The sequence below is a fragment of the Patiria miniata genome, unplaced genomic scaffold, assembly GCF_015706575.1.
Source record: "Patiria miniata isolate m_02_andy unplaced genomic scaffold, ASM1570657v1 HiC_scaffold_13, whole genome shotgun sequence".
NCBI lineage: Eukaryota > Metazoa > Echinodermata > Asteroidea > Valvatida > Asterinidae > Patiria > Patiria miniata.
Window position 1 is genome coordinate 12,923,290 of NW_024037051.1, and position 20,799 is coordinate 12,944,088.

The following is a 20,799-nucleotide window of genomic DNA, read 5'->3' on the forward strand; positions in this document are numbered from 1 at the left end:
GGTTAGTTAGTTAGTAACAAACATCAGCAACAGCCTTGCAATCAGTGCTGGAGGACTCGAGTCCGGACTCGGACTTGAGTCTGGATTCGAGTCCCGATTTTCAAGGACTCGGACTCGGATAGTGGGGACTCAGACTTGGACTCGGACTCGAACAATGAGAACTTGACTTTCTTGAGGACTCGGCCCCAGTCCGGAAAAAAACCCACATATTTTTACCTATAACTTTACTGAAGAGTCTGGTTCATCCATGGAACCAGACTAATGAGACTGTGCCTACTTGACACGTTCAATGGCCTGGTGGCTTGCATGACATGATTAATGTTAAATTTCTATATTGTACAGCACTTTTTCAATTTGTACACCCTGCGAACATTCTCATACATTTATCTGCTAAAATATTGCGTGCGCTAGAATTTAAATGAAAATCTTTTGCAAAACGATGCATGAATTAGCTACAGTTCAAGGTTTGGGCGCACGCAGTACGTACGTAGCACGCACGCGCGCGCATATACTGAGCAGTCTATCTGATCATCCCGCAGATCGTTGGTAACACGTGTTCAACTTCTTGTCGACTGCCGAGGCTTCGGACTTACTCTTTATAGCTCCATGATACCACAGATCATGTCGGCGCTTTCCGAGTGATCAAGTATGGATTTACCAATCACAAGAAGTATTTGTGCCACAAATCGGGCAAGAAGAGACATTCTGCAAACTATAACATTTGCAAAGCCACAATTTCTGAAATTAGTGGAACTACTTCCAACTTCACCCGTTATCTGCAGCATGTAAACAAATCTCGGTGAGCTTGTGGAACTTTGTAAATGATGGGACGAATCCAGTTGCGGGGGGGGGGGGATTTTTTTCTTTCTTTTTTTCCTCTCCAAAATGTTGAACCATTAGTGGTGTGCGTTTATACAATTCTGTGAAATATTTTACTTTTATACCCCATCAAAATTGATCAATAAAACAGCCATGTGAATTACATCGTACTGATAATGATGTAGGCCTACATCATGTACATGTACATGTGGCATATAGCCTGACTGCCACCGTGCCACACATTCATTAAAGGACTCGGACTAAGACTCGGACTCGGCGACAAGGACTCAGACTCGGATAACAATGACTCAGACTTGGATACCAAGGACTCGGACTTTGACTCAGACTCGGATACCAATGACTCAGACTCGGACTCGGACTCGGATGGGGTGGACTCGGCTACAGCACTACTTGCAATGCTATCAATCACCTCGTTCCTCAGGCCCATACTGGGTCTCCATTGACCCCCTACCAATTTATGCAGTCCCTATGTTCAAAAACCTGATGTTTGTACTGAAAACACTACTCCTTCCAGAAATTACATGGCACATCACGTCACATATGCATGAACACAAAGGCATTGGCCCGCAGCTTCCGAGATCATTTCGAGCTTGTTTCTACCTTCGTCTTCAGCAGCGATGAGCTCAAGCACCATGGTGGGTGGGACCGGCTGGCCGTGTCGGCTCAGTAACACCCTGAACTCATTCTGTAGGGAATCCTTGCCAGTGTTGAACAACAACGTCTGGTTGAGGAGAAAATGGGAAAAAAACATGGTTGGTTCACAAAACATTTCATTTGGTTCACAAAACATTTCATTTGAATGTACTAAACCGACGAACAGCTTCAGTACTGTTATCAATCAGTACATCAATCAGTACTGTTACTGGATACAGGGAACATGACCGAAATGGTGGCAGCATGATTAAAGGTCTATACTCACGGCTTTAGCCAGCTCGGGGCTGCTTGGGTTGTGCTCCTCAAAGAAGTTTTTGGCATCTTCTATCTGCTGCATGTGGCTCAGGTACTGCTCCAGACCATTGCCCGCCCTGCAAAGTGTACAGATAAAGTTTGGCATGCGTAAACCCATCCACATGAATGTCCCACTTTTTTTCCCCTGATCAATTATTGTTAAACGAGGTGGCCAATCAAGACCACTTTTTCCTGTGGTACTTTCCTTCAAATATTATTATCGTTTATTATTTTATCGCTATGAGCAATGATGTCTTAACAAACACAAGAATGTGTAAACATACACCAATGCCCCGCTGAGATGAATTGCACTTCTTGACTGACATGATTGCAGATTGTGTAAGCGCTGCCCCACAATAAGGTATGGCATTATAATTATACACACAAACGACACATAGTAATACATATTAATTTTTTTTTGAAAGAAATGTGTCAATATACTAAACATGCATCGAAGGAAAATGCAAGTTGTGGGAAAACCATTTCTATTGTTTTCACCACAATGACCTTGACCTTTGACCTATGAGGTTCAAACTCAACAGGCTTTTAGAGGACACCAAGACTAACCCACATAGTAAGTTTGAAGTTGGTATGTCAAGTGCTTCTCAAGTTATGGTGGGAAAACTGATTGCTTGCACACACACAAGGAAGGACAAGGCAAACTCAGTATGCCCTTTCGGCTTCGCCGGCAGGGCATAAAAATAAATTCTGGTTAGGCCTACCACAGAGTCATCTCTTCAACCCTGGCTCAGACTCCTAACAATTTCAAATTTGGAAGCCTCCACAATTTAGTCTGAATTACAAAGGTAACACACTTTTGTCCTTTATAATTCATCTCCAAAGTGATGAAGCAGGAGCCTGAAGCCAAAGACATAGACAAGCTGGGGATTGAAAACTGACTTGTTTGTGGCCATGTCAAAAACTGGCTTTGCTACCTGCGGCTGCGGCTTTTCTCAATAGCATGTAATGGCAAAAGACAGAAGCCACAGCCATCAAGAACCTGTCAAACTACTCACCCTGCCTTGACGGCTTGCTCTAGGTCCCTGACTGCATCGTGGTGGCTCAGCACATCATCAAATACACTCAGGGTGACGGACAGATCTGGGAGGGGGACTATTAAGGAAAGAGTCTTTGTGTTTGGTTAAACCTACACCTTCATTACTAGGAAAAATTCCAAGGTGTGGCACATCCGACTATGAAGCCGCGTCCGAGTTACTTGGCTTTTGCTGGAAATAACACACGCACCCATGGAAGCGGCTGCAGCCACTTCCCATAGACCAGTGTGTTGTCTATGGAAGCAGCTGCAGCCACTTCCCATAGACCAGTGTGTTGTCTATGGAAGCAGCTGCAGCCACTTCCCATAGACCAGTGTGTTGTCTATGGAAGCAGCTGCAGCCACTTCCCATAGACCAGTGCGTTGTTTCCAGCTAATCATAAACAGCCTTAGTCTTTGAAGACACTGGAAAATTGGGAGAAACCAATAAATGGCTCAGTTGCAAGCGCCCCGGTAGCCTGTGTAATAGACCCTGGCCCTGGCTAAGCTGACCATAGTCTATAATACCTAAACAGATTTTGACGATTAATTATGCAACTAGACTGAGTACGACCTCAAGAAACTGACCAATCAGCAGACGCCTTCTTTACGAGCGTAATTTCGAGCTCCCCGGGTGCGTAAACATCACGCCCACGATGAGAAGCATTTTTGTACAGGTTGTTAAAGCGTCATCGAAATTGACCAATCACCGTCTTAGTCCTGATTTTGGAATGAAATGACGTTATGCATGCTTAGATGTCAGACGTTATACTTGGTACCGCGGATAACGAGTGATACGCAGACTAGAGCACCAGTGACTTGTTGGACAGATCACGGGTTCTACTCCCACTCCAGTCAATTTCTTTGTTCAGCCTTAAGATTGATTGAAAGTGTATTTAAGGCCAAAAAAAAAAATATTCAGTCTCTGGTCAGACCAAAGTTCCGGAATTGACGCGGCCACGCGGCTTTTTTTTTTTTTCTTCAAGCTTGGATTGTACAGACAAGGTGGGTACTATTTTGCTTTTTTGGTGTCCTCATGTACATTGGTGTCCTCCAAAATTTGCCTTGGTGCTTTCGATCATTTGCCTTGGTGCAATTTCCCATTCCTTGGTGCTCTTTGGTAAAAAAAAATTGAGGAGGTGCGGAAATAGAGGGCGCTGTTGGAGCTACCGCGGAACATTTTGGAAAAAAAAAGATCGACGCGCATGATTAAAATCGACGCGCGCGCTGACCAGAGACTGACTTATTTTTTTTTTTGGCCTAATAGTCAGTTTTCATTTGTGCATTACTGGATGACTTGTGATAGAACGGTAACCTCTCTGAGTGATTCCTGATTGCCATTTTCAGTGCGTGCATCACTGCCTATATGCAGGCAACCTCATGTCCAGGCTCGACACCACTACCTGCTCTCTCACCCTGGTATTGGATCATTTGCCTATCCAAAATGTTTGGATACGTATGCAAATGCGGAATAGTCTGGTGCCTGCCTGTGCTTTACATCAGTATGTATTGTATTTGGTGTCTGGGTTAAAAACAGAATCAATTCGTCGCGGCGTGAGTTACGAAAACACTTTCGAAGTTAACATTTTACAATCGTATCCAGCCAATATGCAGTATCACATTTCATATGAGCAAATTGGAAATAGAAGGAGTATTTTTGAGGACGTAATAATTACAATGAATGTGAAAACACATAATACACGTTGGAAATAACACCACCAAGTACACGATATAAACCAATACCTGCTAATTGCACTATCGAATCAGGATACAGGAAGACAGCTTCCCATCCAGGGCTTACTATCGGGAAATGAGATTGAAATCAAGTAAGCCCTGGGGACGAGGTTAATGTGCAGGCACCGCAAGATTGGGCATTATTGCTAGCCACACGGCACATATACAGGTTAATGGTTTCTGACAAGTGCCCAGTAAACAAAGACACTAATTTGGCAACTACCAACCTAATAACTGGATAGAGCTCGTGGGCAGTATTCTGGAGGTCTCAAATTCCATCTTATGAACTGGGCCCAATTTCACGGCGCTGCTAAGCACAAAAAAATTGCTTAGCACAAAAAAGTCTGGCTTACAAAAGCAGGTTATCAGCCAAAACTCCATATGATTTTCATGCTAAGCAAACAACAGCTGAATACTAATCACGAGCAATATACATCATATGGAGTTTTGGCTGGTAACCTACTTTTATAAGCCAGACTTTTTTTGTGCTGAGCAAATTTTTGTGCCGAGCAGCGTGTGAAATTGGCCAAGTAGTTTGTGAATTCTTTTGTTACAATCACTTGGGAGAATATCGAGCATACAGAATTCTGGAGGTCACACATTCAAATCTTGCTACATCAAATTTCTTTGTTTAACTGTACATGTTAGTTATTTCAATTGAAAATTTAAACTAATCAGTTTTTATAATTTGTTGGGTGATAAAAATTTACAAATCTACTAAGGTAGTTACCTTGCTACTTTATGCCTAACCACGGCCAAATAAAACACAAATGTTTATCGAGCAACAGGATGAGCATCATTCACAGCTTTGTCAACGACGTGCTTAAAATGAGCGCATCGCCGGAGAATCTTCTCGCCTTGCTCACTACAACAAGAAGTCCACCATCACCATCACAAGTGTCTGAGAGACTAGCCTGCCCAGTGTAGCAAGATCCGTCAAGCCAAAAGACTCAAGGCCAAACTGCCTCAGAGTCTGTGGTCAATGAATGCAGCAGGATACAACTGTGGCATTGTTCAATGGGACTAGCTCTCATTGTCTCAGAAGCGGCCGTTTATGCACTGGTGTTGGTAGCTGAATGCATCAAAGTGCACCAGACTTCTCCACCTGATGCACTTTAAAATAGTCATCAGGAAGAAAAGTGCAACAAAGATGAACATTAATACTTCAGAAATATAATAATAATGTGGTGCTTATATAGCGCTTTATACCAAAGGCCTCAAAGCACTTTTACAATTATTAATTATATTAATTATTATTAACCGGCCAACCGATCCCATTAGAAAGCATCTGCACTAGAAAGCAGGAAGTCGTGGGTTTGAGTCCCACCCGAGTGATTTTTTCCAACTTTCACTCGGGAGGTAACACACTGAGTATACAGTGTTTAAAAACGTCGGTGAAGGGCAAAACCTAATTTGATTAATATTGTATATGTTTGCAATGCTGCGTTGTTGCGTGCATGTATGATTTGGTTATACATGTATATGCTAATGAAAAAAATTTTGCCGTTGGGGTTGAAGGCAAAGACCCCCCCCCCCCTTTCCCTGACCCCGCACCCCCACCCCACCTTTACCCATTCCGATTGGTCGACAGCCCGTCACGTGACCAGTTTTAAACAGTATACATAAAGACCGGCTGGCTGGTCTTCAACACGTTTGCAGTGTCACATAAAACTTGGACTCCTATGAAGTTTGGTGCCTTTTACCGTTTCATTGGTTGAACGTTCACAATCCTTACGTAGGCATGTGCATGTTCTCAATAAAGAACCAAGGAACTCAACCAGGATGCCGGCCGAACAACATCCGACATGGCCGACCAAACAAATTTCATGTTTATTGGGTCCACTGCGGTGATGAAGTACATAAAGAACGGGTCCCGCCCCCAGCTGCGGCACCGCTCCTCAAATAACTCCAGAATGAATTTCTTCACGTGGTCTACATTGCTCGGGTCACCATCAAACTGTGGAAAGAAGTCGTTGAAGTTCACGTGTTTGATCTTCTCTTCCAACAAGTCGGTTTTGTTAAAGATGACACAGATGTGGGCCCTGGCGAAGTGCCGGCTGTTGAGGATCACGCTCAAGGTGTCGCACTCCTGCATCAGGTGGTTGGCGCCGTCGATGCCCTGGTCTTGATCAAACTTGTCCACCGAGACGAAATACAAGACTGCCCTGGCGTCGTCAAAGTGAGCGAAGACTTTCTTGTACCGCAGCGGGGCACCCAAGTCGACGAACCGCCGGACTAGGCCGTGGCTTTCGCCGACGTACTCCGCTACACCCGGCGTAGTTTGATGCGCGTGGCAGATGTCCTGGCTGTTGGGAAGATAATCCTGGAAAAAAGGGAGATCGAGTTAAAATCTTCAGTGAAAAAAGGCGAAACACAATCCTACAAATCCTCTATAAATCCAACCCCGAATTTGGAGGATTCAGTTCTCCCCGAAGTCAGATACTTTGGTCTACATTTCTCAAAAGGCTGATCAGTTTTAGGGTTGAAGTTTTAGAATTTTGAAGCAATTGAAAAGGTTCAAATACAGATTTGACTGCTTCTAAGACAAAAATATTTCAGTATTTTTATAGTGAATGACAACACAAAATATCAACTGTCAGATTGACCCAAGGATACTTGCTAACAGAAAGTCTCATTGAGGCAACGTCTAATTGAAATGTACTGTTTTCTTTAACCAACAAAAATATTTTCTTTACACACACAAGATTTTGTAATAACTTTTTGACAAAACATTAATACATAAAAACAGTGGGCATGTTCATTTTTTAAAATAGTAATTGATGCACCCAAGTAAGTTATGGAATATACCTTTGCACAGATGATATGCAAGCAGATTCAGCGATTAATTATGCAAAACAAGATGCAGTTTTGACCTTGAGATTCTGACCATTCAGCGGGCACTTTGCATTGGATCTTCCGTAACCCGTTGTTGTATTTCAAAAACATGGCAGCCAAATTGACCAATCAACAGCTTAGTCAGTAAGATTTGAGGCTTTGCATGGTGGAGATACTAAATAATGAAAGGTTTGCGGATTTTTTTTAATCAAACATTCCCACATCAACGACCACAAAGTTGACTGGGATGCGGCGGAACTCATCGCACCGATCCAGTTCTGGCATCCAAGACGCATACGGGAAGCCATCGAGATCCGCAAGCACAACACAGTTCCGCAAGACATCAGGTTTCACCTCAACGACATCTGGATCCCACTTCTCCAGACTAATGGGTCTCCTATACCCTAGGTCCTCAGCTACCACCTTAGACTGATGGGTCTCCTATACCCTAGGTCCTCAGCTACCACCTTAGATTGATGGGTCTCCTATACCCTAGGTCCTCCCTCTACTGACACTGCAACCCTACTGTTCCACTTCAGTGGGCACCAAGCTTGTTCTAGGATCCTGTCTACTTGGCACCCTCACAGGATGCAACTTCTCACTTCATTGACTTCGCCTTTTGCTACTTAAGTATTCACTTTCTTAGAGTTTAGGCACTCTCCTGAAGACGGTCAGAGCATACTGACCGGAACGTCAAGTTTATACCTCTGGTTCTTTTCAGAACCATTCTCTTAGTTGAGAAATTATTCGCACATGGTGTTTCCGCAAGCCTTTCATTATTTAACAGCTTAGTCCACATTTCTGATTGAAATGACGTCACAATTTCTTAAGTCAACTCTGATCATAAAATTTGCATTGCTCACACATATCAGACGTTGGATACGGAGAGGGCTCCATTAGACAATGGGTGATAATCGGACTCAGTAAATTACAGGGATAAACTGAAAAAATAAAAACTCAAAAGCAAATTTAAGCACCTCATTTCCAATGCGATCCAAGTCATCCAGAAAGTACCTGACATAGCTTTCCTGTACATAGACAAAAGACAAATTATTACAAAACTTTAAAGAGGTTGTGGAATGCTCGAAGACATTTCCGTCATTTTTTGGGGTATATGTAGCCTAAGGTGTGATGAAATAAAAACGACTATTGTTTCCAACTTGAAATGAGTACAAAGGGTACTTTTGAGAGCTATTTTTCAGGTCCTGTTTCGACCCGAACGTGCAATTTGTGTAAAAGTCGTCGTTGCGGGCAGCAAACAAAACACAGTAAATCGTGACGTAATAAACAGGACTCGTTTATGCTACTCTGCATCGGGAGTCCTGTTTATTACGTCACGATTTACTGTGTTTTGTTTGCTGCCCGCAACGACGACTTTTACACAAATTGCACGTTCGGGTCGAAACAGGCATGACAGGACTTGAAAAACAGCTCTCAAAAGTACCTTTTGTACTCATTTTATGACAGAAACAATAGTCGTTTTTATTTCATCAAACCTTAGGCTACATATACCCGAAAAATTACGGAAATGTCTTCCGGCATTCCACAACCTCTTTAATTAATGTATTATCCTGGTTAGATAACATAGGCTGCTTAATGTCAGCAACCAAAGCTTTGTGATGGCAAACGTTTTCTTAAGGCAGCTCTTGTCCTTGAGCACTGTATGTTTGCACTATGTGTGTATTTTTTATAATAACGTGTGAACGCACATATCCCTCATCCCTGAATCGCACAGATTCCTGAATTCTCCATTTATTACTTTTTTACCTTCCCTTCGGATATACATTGTACGTTGGGAGAAGTTTAATGGACACACCTTGTTAAATGTCTAACTCAAAAAGAGAGGTGGTTTTAGAAACTCCTCAACGTCTTTGACACATCAACTCTGGTTAGTGCACTCTGACTGTCATCATGAATCATTCAGACAAGCTTCATCTGTCCACAAAGGTGGTACATGTATCTGCAAATTTTTCTAAGTTTGGTTCTCTGCCACATAAAGCCCAATTTGCATTTAAATGCTAAGTCATGAATACTCAACATGATTAAATCTTTAAAGAAACTATCAGAAGTATTTAGCAAACAAACTCAACGTGCAGTTTGTGTAAAGACGGTTTGCATGACAATCACAAACTCACCAACTGGAATTCATCCCGCCTCTTGTATGCTTCCTGAATGCCGTTATCCACCCACAGTGCCTTGCAACTGGACACGTGTGTTGCAAATGTCCTTGGATTCAGCTGCGATGTGTCACAGTCGATGACCCGGGCAGCATGTTCCTCATTGGCTGCGTCGTCCCACGGAATCCGAAGCTTGCTCCGAGCATCCAAAAGCGCTTTCAAGCCTTCTATGACGTTGGAGTAAATAACGTCACGGTAGCGTTCGACCTCCTCATTTGTGAATTCGTCTCCGTGGATACTTCTCAGCTGTTTGATGAAGGTGCTCTTGCCCGACCCTGGGGAGCCCAGGAGTAGGACTTTGAGGTCTGTCCGGGTCCGGGCAAGCTCCTTGTCGATTGCTTCGCTGCGAGCTGTGGCAGCCCTTCTGGCCTGCTCTCTCTGTCGATACTGGCGGATGGGTACGCAGCACGAAAAGATGTTAGCGGCCATACCGTCGGTGATGATACCTTATTCTAAATCAAAGGTATTGTTTTTTTTATTCTCTCCTCTCTGATCTGTTGTTTGATCTAAACTCTCATGTTGACGTGGTGACAAAGACGGCCATCTCTTCCTGAGCATTTTTGAGCTGGAGCCTCAGCCGCTGCAGCCGTTAACATCAAAGCTACCAGCTACATGTATAAGACCTTCGTTAGACCGATTGTGGAGTGCTCAGCCTCTTTATGGGATCCCCATACCCAACTCAATACCAAGAGAACAAAACAGGTGCAGCATAGCTCAGCCAGGTTCGTCACAGGTGACTACGTCAGGACAAGCAGCGTATCAGCCATGGTTCAAGATCTCCAATGGCACACTTCCGTAGCTACCAGGCGTCGTATGAGCAGGCTGGAGACGACGTACCGTATATGACCTGATAGACATCAAATGGTCCCAGGGCCTTACTCCATTATCATCTGGCACCAGAGACCATGCCTCACGTTTCCTGTGCCCACTTTGCAGGTCTTCAGTGTCCTCAAACTCACTTCTTCCCACGCACTACCCGTGACTGGAATATCCTCGAGTGACCCACCAGCATCACACCAACCCTTGAGGCCTTTAAGACAGCTTAAGTAATCACCCAGGATGTGCCCTTTTGGACTAGCACATGTAAATATTGCACTTGTGATTTGTGCCACGCCTTGCACCATGCAAGCCCACCTATGCAGTGTGATTTGTCCTTATGCATATGAGATCTACACTTCATCAGGAGGAGGAAGGAAGGAAGGAAGGAAGTGTAGCTCTTTAAAACAAAATCCTCAGTGGGACACTGTGTATGGCTGACCTTCACAGTTGACACACATGAGCAACATCTACACCTACATTGTGTTGGAAGAAATGTTCAGCCATTCTAAACTGGAAAGTTCCTTTGTGGAACTGGAGAGAACTTGAACTGGTTCAGTGGGGTCTCCCAGGCCCGGATTTTACCCAGCTTTGTAACCCTAATTAAACAGAACATTAAACGATACGCTATGACAATGAGCCAATTATACCATCCACAAAGGTGTTTCAACTAAAAAATAAAAAGTGCCTCATTTTGTCCTCGATTAAAGGATACTTTCTTGGAGTTTCTAAAGTGACACTGTTTCCCTGTGGAAACTAACGAACCGGATAGTTTGAGCAGAGAGTGATTAAATCATTAATTTGATATTTATATTAAATATTCATATTTAAACTGAAGTGACGTCACACTAACGAACCGGATAGCTCGATCAGAGAGTGATTAAATCATTAATTTGATATTTATATTAAATATTCATATTTAAACTGAAGTGACGTCACACTAACGAACCGGATAGCTCGATCAGAGAGTGATTAAATCATTAATTTGATATTTATATTAAATATTCATATTTAAACTGAAGTGACGTCACACTAACGAACCGGATAGCTCGATCAGAGAGTGATTAAATCATTAATTTGATACAGCGTGATGTGCATTGTGCGCATCCCCAAATCCATGGAAAAGCACATAACTTGCATGCTGCATGTATGATTAACTTGCAAGTGTACATGTATGATTTGGTTCTATATGCTAGTGGAGAAAATTGTACCTTGGGGTTTGGCGAGGGAAGGAATGGCTCACTAGGGTTCAAGTATTCAGATAAAGGATTTTATTCAATTCTGCAAAGAATCAAACAGGCAAAATAAAACATTAAGCTAACAGTGGATATAACGGAAAAACACGGAAAAACAACTCACAACTTTTCACCCCAACAAATCCATACAGCATAAACATCAGTTACATCAACAGTGGTCGCTTCAGATCATGATAACTGAAAGACACAGTTTACAGTCAGATTCAGCTATCAGCCTAACAGATAGGCACAGTTTACATCAGTCAGATTCAGCTATCAGCCTAACAGATAGGCACAGTTTTCATCAGTCAGATTCAGCCATCAGCCTAACAGATAGGCACAGTTTCAGTCAGAAACAGATCAGAAAACGAACAAAATACAGTTAACGTCAAGCAGACAAGTTGCATCAAAGCGGAACAAAACAAAATCAGCATAATATTTTGAATTTAAATGTAGATTCGAATTGACGCCACGCGTGCGATTTCACGTGCGCTCACATACGTACGCCCTCATCAAGTTTGCACACAATGAGGGACGCCCTCAAGAAAGTGTTGCAACTCAAGAAAGTGTTGCAACTTTCTTTCTCCGCAAAACACGGATCCCCCCTCCACTGATCCCCCCCACCCACCCTCCCCAACCCCACCCCATTTTCTGTTTGAGGTCTGATCGGAGGGCTTTAATACATTGGAAGATCACGAGAGGTACCGAGTGTACATGTACTGTACACCATCCCCTACAATTAACCACCAATAGGGGGCACAGTTTCAGTTTAACAGTGATATCTCTATTTGCTTCAACTCTCTGACGTTTTGCAATGGCGGGTTTGCTAACTGAAATTATGAACACTGTGCAAAGTACCCCCTCAATGGTTACAGAGAGAGTGTTGGTCCTTCCTTCCTTACTTCACTGAAAGTGCAGCCTCATATGTACGAGGATAAGCGCACTTGCCAGAAACACCGGGGCGAACCCCTTCTCTTGGCGATAAGTGTTACTGGGTTCTTTTACGTGCATTATACAACACACGGGACCTACGGCTTTACGCCCCATCAGAAGGACGAAGCAATAATGGTTAAGTGCCTTGCTTAAGGGCACAAGTTTTCAGAACCGGGCTCGAACCCATGCCACTGTTGCCTCTGAAACACCAGAGCATGAGTCCGGTGCTCTTAACCGCTAGGCCATGACACTCCTGAGGGACCACTGGGAGGGATTCTTGAATGCATTGCCTGATGCTCCTGATGCTCATGAGAAGATGTTACAGATTTGTGCCCATTCAGAATAAAGTTAGGCAAGCTTACTTCACGCCGTCCATGCACGAATTAGTGGGCATACACTACATACACCCCAAGGACCCACAAAGGGAGAACAACAGATTCTTTGTTGACCTCCATCGTTCATCTGCTGTCGAAAATGGTCCTCGATCATGCGTTTACGTGTTTAATCTATGGGAGAGTGTTATATTACAGGGACAAAGGAAAAGACAACGGCTTATCCTCGGGAGTTATGTAAAACACGACTGTATGCACGCACACAGTGTGTCCCTCTCTATGGAGCTCTCATGTGAGGTGACAAGGCGGCATCTACTGTTCATGGAGGGAGTCAATAGAGAACGAAGGGGCTACCCTTGGGCAGCGGCCGAATAGCATCCGACATGGCTGACCAAACAGAAGCCATGTTTATTTGGTCCACTGCGGTGATGAAGTACGTACAGAATGCATCCCCCCATCGACTGTCGCACCGCTTCTCAAATAAGTCAAAAATGAATTCCTTCACCTGATCTATATTTCTCGGGTCACGATCGAACTGTGGAAAGAAGTCTTTGAGATTAACGTGTTTGATCTTCTGTTCCAACAGGTCGGCTTTGTTGAGAATGAGAAAGACTTGGGACCCGGTGAACCACCGGCATTTGAGGATCAAGCTCAGGGCGTCGCACTCCTTCATCAGCCAGTTGGTGCTGCCGGTACCCTCGTCATTGGTCCCCGCAGTCAGGACTTGATCAAACTCATCAACTGACACGAAATACAAGACTGCTCTGACGTCTTCAAAGTGAGTGAAGACTTTCTTGTACCGCAGCAGGGCACCCAAGTCGATGAACCGCCGGACTAGGTCGCGGCTTTCGCTGACGTACTCCGCTACACCTGGCGTACTTTGTTGCGCGTAGAGGATGTCCTGGATGTAGGGATGATAATCCTGCAAAAAAGGGGATCGAGTCCAAATCTTCGGTGAAAAATGGGGAAACACAATCCTTTTCTTTTTGAGCAACTAATGCACCCAAGTAAATTACAGGAACAAACTGACGAACAAAAAGTCAAAAGCCACGTAAGCACCTCATTTCCAATCCGATCCAGCTCATCAAGAAAGTACCCGACACAGCTTTCCTGTATGGTATAATACGGACAATAAGAAAAACGATTAATATACTTATAATAACATATCATCCTTGTGAGGTACACATGTAATGTAGGCTAAACCTCGTTTCCATTGGAGAATGATTAAATACGTCATCTGATAAAAAAATGATTAAACCTTGTTTCCATTCTCTGATTTAAACGCCAAGTTATGAATGCGAGGAGAGGAAATTTTGGGATTAACCAAAGATTCCAGAATCCTCCGAATATTTGGGGTTTTCAACATTCCATTCAGTTATACCTTGGGAGAAGCATTTGGATACATCATGTTAAACGACTCTCGACAAAAACTCTAACATTATCCATTTATGGAGGTTTTGTTGTTAAATAACAAAAAAACAAACAGATAAAGCCATTTGCATTTAAATGTGGAGTCATGAATACTCAAGATGATTTCATCTAAAAGAAACGATCAGAAGTATTTAGCAAACAAACTCAACGTGCAGTTTGTGTAAAGACAGATTGCATGACGATCACAAACTCACCAACTGGAATTCATCCCGCCTCTTGTATGCTTCCTGAATGCCGTTATCTGCCCACAGTGCCTTGCAACTGGACACGTGTGTTGCAAATGTCCTTGGATTCAGCTGCGATGTGTCACAGTCGATGACCCGGGCAGCATGTTCCTCATTGGCTGCGTCGTCCCACGGAATCTGAAGCTTGCTCCGAGCATCCAAAAGCGATTTCAAGCCTTCAATAACGTTGGAGTAAATAATGTCACGGTAACGTTCGACCTCCTCATTTGTGAATTCGTCTCCGTCGATACATGTACTTCTCAGCTGTTTGATGAAGGTGCTCTTGCCCGACCCTGGGGAGCCCAGGAGTAGGACTTTGAGGTCTGTCCGGGTCCCGGCAAGCTCCTTGTCGATTGCTTCGCTGCGAGCTGTGGCAGCCCTTCTGGCCTGCTCTCTCTGTCGATACTGGCGGATGGGTACGCAGCACGAAAAGATGTTAGCCGCCATACCGTCGGTGATGATACCTTATTCTAAATCAACGGTATTGTTTTTTTATTCTCTCCTCTCTGATCTGTTGTTTGATCTAAACTCTCATGTTGACGTGGTGACAAAGACGGCCAACTTGTCCTGAGCATTTTTGAGCCGGAGCCTCAGCCACTGCAGCCGTAACATCAAAGCTATAAGACCTTCGTTAGACCGATTGTGGAGTGCTCAGCCGCTTTATGGGATCCCCATAACCAACTCAATACCAAGAGAACAAAACAGGTGCAACATAGCTCAGCCACAGTCACAGGTAACTACGTCAGGACAAGCTGCGTATCAGCCATGGTTCAAGATCTCCAATGGCACACTACCGTAGCTACCAGGCGTCGTATGAGCAGGCTGGAGACGACGCACCGTATATGACCTGATAGACATCAAGTGGTCCCAGTACCTTACTCCATTATCATCTGGCACCAGAGACCATGTCTCATGTTTCCTGAGCCCACTTTGCAGGTTCTCAGTGTCCTCAAACTCATTTTTTGTCCACGCACTACCCGTGACTGGAATATCCTCAAGAGTGACCCAGCAGCATCAACCCTTGACGCCCTTAAGACAGCTTAAGTAATCACCCAGGATGTGCCCTTTTTGACTAGCACATGTAAATATTGCACTTGTGATTTGTGCCATGCCTTGCACCATGCAAGCCCACCTACATGTATGCAGTGTGATTTGTCCTTATGCATATGAGATCTACACTTCATCAGGAGGAGGAAGGAAGGAAGGAAGTGTAGCTCTTTACAACAAAATCCTCAGTGGGACACTGTGTATGGCTGACCTTCACAGTTGACACACATGAGCAACATCTACACCTACATTGTGTTGGAAGCAATGTTCAGCCATTCTAAACGGGAAAGTTCCTTTGTGGAACTGGAGAGAACGTTAACTGGTTCAGTGGGGTCTTCCAGGCCCAGATTTTACCCAGCTTTGTAACCCTAATTAAACAGAACATTAAACGATACGCTATGACAATGAGCCAATTATACCATCCACAAAGGTGTTTCAACTAAAAAATAAAAAGTGCCTCGTTTTGTCCTCGATTAAAGGATACTTTCTTGGAGTTTCTGAAGTGACACTGTTTCCCTGTGGACTGGAAGGATGTTTTGCTCCAACATGGCCAATCTCTCCTCAAAGGACGTCAGTATGGTCACCTGTAGAATAATAGAAAGCAATCAAAATTACATTTTTCTTTCATAAGATGGAACTTTTTGCGTCGGGGTGAGCTAAATCAAATTAGGTTTTGCCCTTTACCGACGTATAAACACTGTATACTCAGTGTGTTACCTCCAGAGTGAAAGTTGGGAAAAAATCACTCAGGTGGGACTTGAACCCACGACCTCCTACTTTCTAGTAGAGGATGTCGAACCACTGGACCACCGAGCAAATGGGATCGGTTGGCCAGTTTGAATATAATGTACATAGCACATGTAGCAGCGGGTACCGCATTAACTATTCGTAAGTAAATTTTTGCATCGGGGTAATGTAAATCAAATTACATTTTGCCTTTTCTTTTTTTCCAACTTTCATTTGGGAGGTAACAGGTAACACATCAAGTATACAGTGTTTATACGTTGGTGAAGGGCAAAACCTAATTTGATTTACATTTATCTTGCAACCAATATGCTCCAGAGAAAGCTGTGGGAAATTGGGACTTAAGATTTTTTTTTTTTTGGTGTTTTTAAATCAAAGTGCCATCTTTAGTATCTTTAAATTGTTCACGGTATTATCGATACAATGTAGGCCTTTATAGAATATTCTCAATACTGGATTTCCGATATATCAAATATTGACAATTCAGATATCTACGGTGCTTAGTCTTGGGTCATTACATGTACGTTGGTATATAGAGTATGCAACCACCTGCCGAAAGAGAGCATTATCAAAATGAACCGCTAACACCCATGAACCGCTACCACAGCACATCTTGGGAATCTTGTAGCGGCAGTGTCATGAGCACGCATACATGTACCTGTTTTGCCTATGCAGACACATTCAACATCTTGCATATTACATTAGCTCTGAACCAAACTTCGAATTTTCAGCCAGTAGCATGCAAGACGCTAGCAAACTTTAGTGCACTGTACTGTCTAAGGAGCTAAAGAGCTCTTGAATTGCTATAGAGCTCTTTAAACAACTTCTGGAATTTGTGCAAATTTTGGGGTTGGGTTTTCTACAGGTACCCGGGCACCCATGTTTTACTGCATAACTGGAAACCAGCGACCAGAATTAGAAGTTGTTACTGCGGTGGTGCCAAGCTCACACGCATGTTGCACGCGTTCTTAAAGACGAGGCACGCATTGGTTGGAAGGAGCCCGAAGTGAGTGTGTACTAACTGAGCGCAACTTGCGCAAGCCTGGTGCCACCGCAGAAAATGGCTGTCGACGGACTAGTCTGTAGGTACCTGGTTCCCGCAGTACCCGGAAATGCACAGCACTACTGGGAAATAGCAAGGCAGCATCTATTTCTTACCATATTTGATGTCATCTGACTGCTTTTGCTGAGACTTTCTTGAATGAAGGTCAGATCCTCTGCTCCCTGAAACAGAAATAAAAAGAAGTTGGAGGAGTTTGTGAATAACTTCAAAATATCTGATAGGGGTTTCACAGATTGTGGAGATGTATCCAAAGAGGACATGAAAATGCGTCAACTTTAATACCAATGTGCATCGGTGGCTGTTACCTGTCATTCAGTAATCATTGGTCTGAATGCACCCACATGCGTGCGCTGTTGACAGAATTGAATGACAGGCAGTGTTGTAGGTCAAGAGACCTGGTCTCAGTCTCGAGACCTTTTTTGTGGTCTTGGTCCCGGTCTCATCCTATCAAAGTCTCAGTCTCAGGAGGGCTGGTCGCGGTCTCAAAAGCTCTGGTTTCAGTCTTGGTCTCGGTCTTGGATGCTAAAGTATCGGGTTTTACCCCCGAGACCGGTTGAGACCACAACAAAATGCACCATTTACAAATGGCTTTATTCATTTGCAAGCTGAATTACACACGAGTCTAGTCTTTACTCCAAACATAAAAGAATTTGTTGTAAGTTTTCATGCTGAAGATGAAAAATTGAAGCTGGAATAAAGACCAGTCAATTCAGCTTGTCAATTCAGTACCCTTGCACAGTTACATTGCCCATGTATTTCACTGGTACACATTGTACTGTCCTAGACGTGACCAGCAGTGCTTGCACGTGCAAATGTAACACGTTCTTGTGCTTCATTTCTGACATTTAAGAAGTATTTGCTAGACTTTACGTTCAACAATAAGCCTTCTGCAAGTAAAGTATGACCTTTGTTTGCAGGAAGTTGTATACCGACTTCCAAACTTTGGTGGCTGCAATTTAGGCAGTAATTTAGAGGGCCTAATTTTGAAATTGGAATTCGCCCGACTGACAACATTTTTGGGGTGCAAGGTCTTGCATAGTTTGTTACGAGTTATATTTACATTAAAAATCAATCAATAGGGTACCGGTAGGAAACTCATCCAAAATATTTTTGAATGTTTTCAACCTGCCAATACTATATTTGGACTGTGAGATTTCTTTTAGTTTTTCTTTATGTTGGGTCTCGGTCTCGGTCTCAAAAGTCTTGGTCTCGGTCTTGGTCTCGATCTTCAAAAGTCTCGGTCTCGGAAGTCCGCTCTCGGTCTCGAAAGAGCTGGTCTCGGTCTTGGTCTCCGTCTCGAATGCCTCGGTCTCGGTCTTGGACATGGAGGTCTGGACTACAACACTGATGACAGGCAACAGCCACCGATGCACCTTGGTAAAGTTGACGCACGTGCAGTGGAAACCCATATCATAACCCATGACCTCAGATCTCTCAGATTACTGGAATATGACACTATGTGTTTCTGTCGAGCGCAATTTGAGTCCCTCGCACAAGTTTAAACTTGCGCGAGCAAGTTCAAATTTATATTGACAACCATTGACAATGCATGAGCCAGCCAACGACAGTGCAATACGTCATTATGAAAAATTAATTTCTCATCAATATTTTTTTTTCAATGGATACTTTAAATGCGTCCAAAGATTCATCACTGCAACAAGCGATCGTGCATGGTCTAGCGCCAGTAGCGGTTAAAGTGTTGTGTTTCAAACAAGAGTCAGCGGTCCGAATTTGGATGAACTTGAAGTGACTGATTAACCCTCCTATGGAAACATGCATTGTCAGCCTGCTTATTACTTGGGTCAACATTGGTCAAGACCCCCATTGGTTTGTACACAGTAGGCCAGGAGGTGAGGAAGAAAATGGATACTTTAACCCTAACCGCCCTGAATCCTCCAAAATCCTTTCTGCAAATTGGAGGAATATGCAGGATTGAGGTTACATGGCAAAAGTGCGTTGCTGATTTCGGAGTACGCACAGTGTCAAGGTCTTGGGCCGGACCTTGTGTTGTTTATGCTCATCCATGCATAAATTTAGTCCTTGATTATACTTGACAACCTCCGTACTGCTCAAGGATGTCACTGCCTCTGCCTCAGCCTATTGACAGTCATAGCCGGAGGATTTTGCAGGATTCAGGCAGTGGTCACCCCTCCATGGACCATATTCAAGAAATAACGGAGGAATTTGCAGGATTGAGGCTATATGCTATTTTTCCATGAGGCCAATTGGAGGATTTTGCAGGATTGAGGCTACATCCTAGCAAAAAGGCCTAGGGAGTTAGGGTTAAATACGTCCAAAGATTGATCACTGCAACAAGCGATCGTGCATGGTCTAGCGCCAGTAGCGCCAGTAGCGGACCATTGGTGACCTCTATCTTAACTTAAGCAAGAGGTAGTCCGAGTAACTTGAACCCAACTTATCGCCTTTTTTAACATTTGGACATGGTCTGGCGATAGTCCGAGTAACTTGGACCTAACTTATCGCCTTTTTTAACATTTGGACATGGTCTGGCGATCGCCAGACCATGTCCAAATGTTAAAAAAGGCGATAAGTTGGGTCCAAGTTACTCGGACTAAGCAAGAGGAGGGTTAATATAATAATAAACAGGAATAAAGCCTAAGGAAAGCAGAGGGTGAGAGTAGAGTAAGGAAAGTGGAGGAAATAACCATAAAGGATGCAACTTTTTGGCACTTGAAAAAAAGTGGTGGCCTAGCACGGAAATCTTTCATACGTGATATACATTGTGCGATTCACAAGTGTCGGAAATAGACCACTTTTTCCTATCACAGGCCGTGGAGGTATATCGACATCGTCACTTCACAACGAAACTCCCTAAAACTTCCCTAATTTCGGAGGAAAAACAACATCTTCGACCTCACCTACCTTTATTAACTTCTCATCTATGTCCTGTATTTTTTGCACTGTATCTTCCATGTTTATTCCTTTTTTCTGTTCGATTTTATATGCAATGGGCGGTTCGCAAAATTTTCAGACTAGGAGGCTGCCATCTTTTTTTTAACAGCGCTGGTTAAACATATCCTGCCATCAACTATATAGATTAGCGTTCAATGTTCTGTCAGGTACCAGTGAAGTAAGGGGCGGGGCCGGAGAGGGGAGGATGGCTGGCAAGGGGGGGGGGGGGGGAGGCGGGGAGAGTCAATCAAATGTGGCGGTGTGTCAATTTTGGGAGGTACAGGCAGTCCACACCCTGTATATACAGAGCAAAGTTCCTCGGATGTATCATGGACAACCAAAAAAAAATAATGAAAAGTGTATTAAGTGCAATTCATAAATACCTCAGACAGTTTAGCCATTCCTATTGGTCGAGAGCCCGTCACGTGGCCGGTATTAAACGGATGATAAAGACATGGCTAGCTGGTCTTAAACACTTTTCCAGTGTCACAATA

At 43.6% G+C, this 20,799-nt stretch overlaps 3 protein-coding genes across 5 annotated transcripts in view; all 3 read right to left on the bottom strand.

The window, feature by feature from the left end:
* The window catches only part of LOC119721335 (exocyst complex component 7-like), a 59,271-nt gene extending 38,840 nt beyond the window's left edge, over positions 1 to 20,431 (bottom strand). For 2 of the 3 annotated variants that reach the window (XM_038191368.1, XM_038191369.1), the window contains exons 1-6: positions 20,276 to 20,431; positions 17,488 to 17,553; positions 16,070 to 16,169; positions 2,805 to 2,889; positions 1,760 to 1,865; positions 1,441 to 1,561 (exon numbers count right to left, since the gene is read on the bottom strand). In XM_038191368.1, the coding sequence (XP_038047296.1) occupies positions 1,441 to 1,561; positions 1,760 to 1,865; positions 2,805 to 2,889; positions 16,070 to 16,169; positions 17,488 to 17,553; positions 20,276 to 20,326 (529 nt within the window). In that variant the 5' untranslated portion in view covers positions 20,327 to 20,431. Of the gene's footprint in view, positions 1 to 1,440; positions 1,562 to 1,759; positions 1,866 to 2,804; positions 2,890 to 11,098; positions 12,217 to 16,069; positions 16,170 to 17,487; positions 17,554 to 20,275 lie in introns of those variants that run through there. The other variant, XM_038191370.1, reaches the window with a different exon arrangement.
* LOC119721337 (guanine nucleotide-binding protein subunit alpha-13-like) lies at positions 6,131 to 11,090 on the bottom strand. The gene is made up of 3 exons (XM_038191372.1): positions 9,526 to 11,090; positions 8,368 to 8,418; positions 6,131 to 6,878 (listed from the first exon to the last, which is right to left on the bottom strand). The coding sequence occupies exons 1-3, from the start codon at positions 9,994 to 9,996 to the stop codon at positions 6,309 to 6,311; spliced, it is 1,092 nt and encodes a 363-aa protein (XP_038047300.1). The 5' UTR covers positions 9,997 to 11,090; the 3' UTR covers positions 6,131 to 6,308.
* On the bottom strand, positions 12,773 to 15,263 carry LOC119721336 (guanine nucleotide-binding protein subunit alpha-13-like). Its single transcript, XM_038191371.1, has 3 exons — positions 14,509 to 15,263; positions 13,943 to 13,993; positions 12,773 to 13,805 (listed from the first exon to the last, which is right to left on the bottom strand). Exons 1-3 carry the CDS (start codon positions 14,983 to 14,985, stop codon positions 13,215 to 13,217), a joined length of 1,119 nt encoding a protein of 372 aa, XP_038047299.1. The 5' UTR covers positions 14,986 to 15,263; the 3' UTR covers positions 12,773 to 13,214.
* Positions 20,432 to 20,799: the final 368 nt, after the last annotated feature.

Bases quoted from the DNA above. Each gene is read 5' to 3' on its own strand.
- LOC119721337 (XM_038191372.1), bottom strand. From the start codon at position 9,996: ATGGCCGCTAACATCTTTTCGTGCTGCGTACCCATCCGCCAGTATCGA. The intron at 8,419-9,525 runs GTGAGTTTGTGA...GTCTATGTACAG, and splicing joins GGCGGGATGAATTCCAGTTG to GAAAGCTATGTCAGGTACTT. The intron at 6,879-8,367 runs GTGCTTAAATTT...CCTTTTTTCCAG, and splicing joins TGGATCGCATTGGAAATGAG to GATTATCTTCCCAACAGCCA.
- LOC119721336 (XM_038191371.1), bottom strand. From the start codon at position 14,985: ATGGCGGCTAACATCTTTTCGTGCTGCGTACCCATCCGCCAGTATCGA. The intron at 13,994-14,508 runs GTGAGTTTGTGA...TATACCATACAG, and splicing joins GGCGGGATGAATTCCAGTTG to GAAAGCTGTGTCGGGTACTT. The intron at 13,806-13,942 runs GTGCTTACGTGG...CCTTTTTTGCAG, and splicing joins TGGATCGGATTGGAAATGAG to GATTATCATCCCTACATCCA.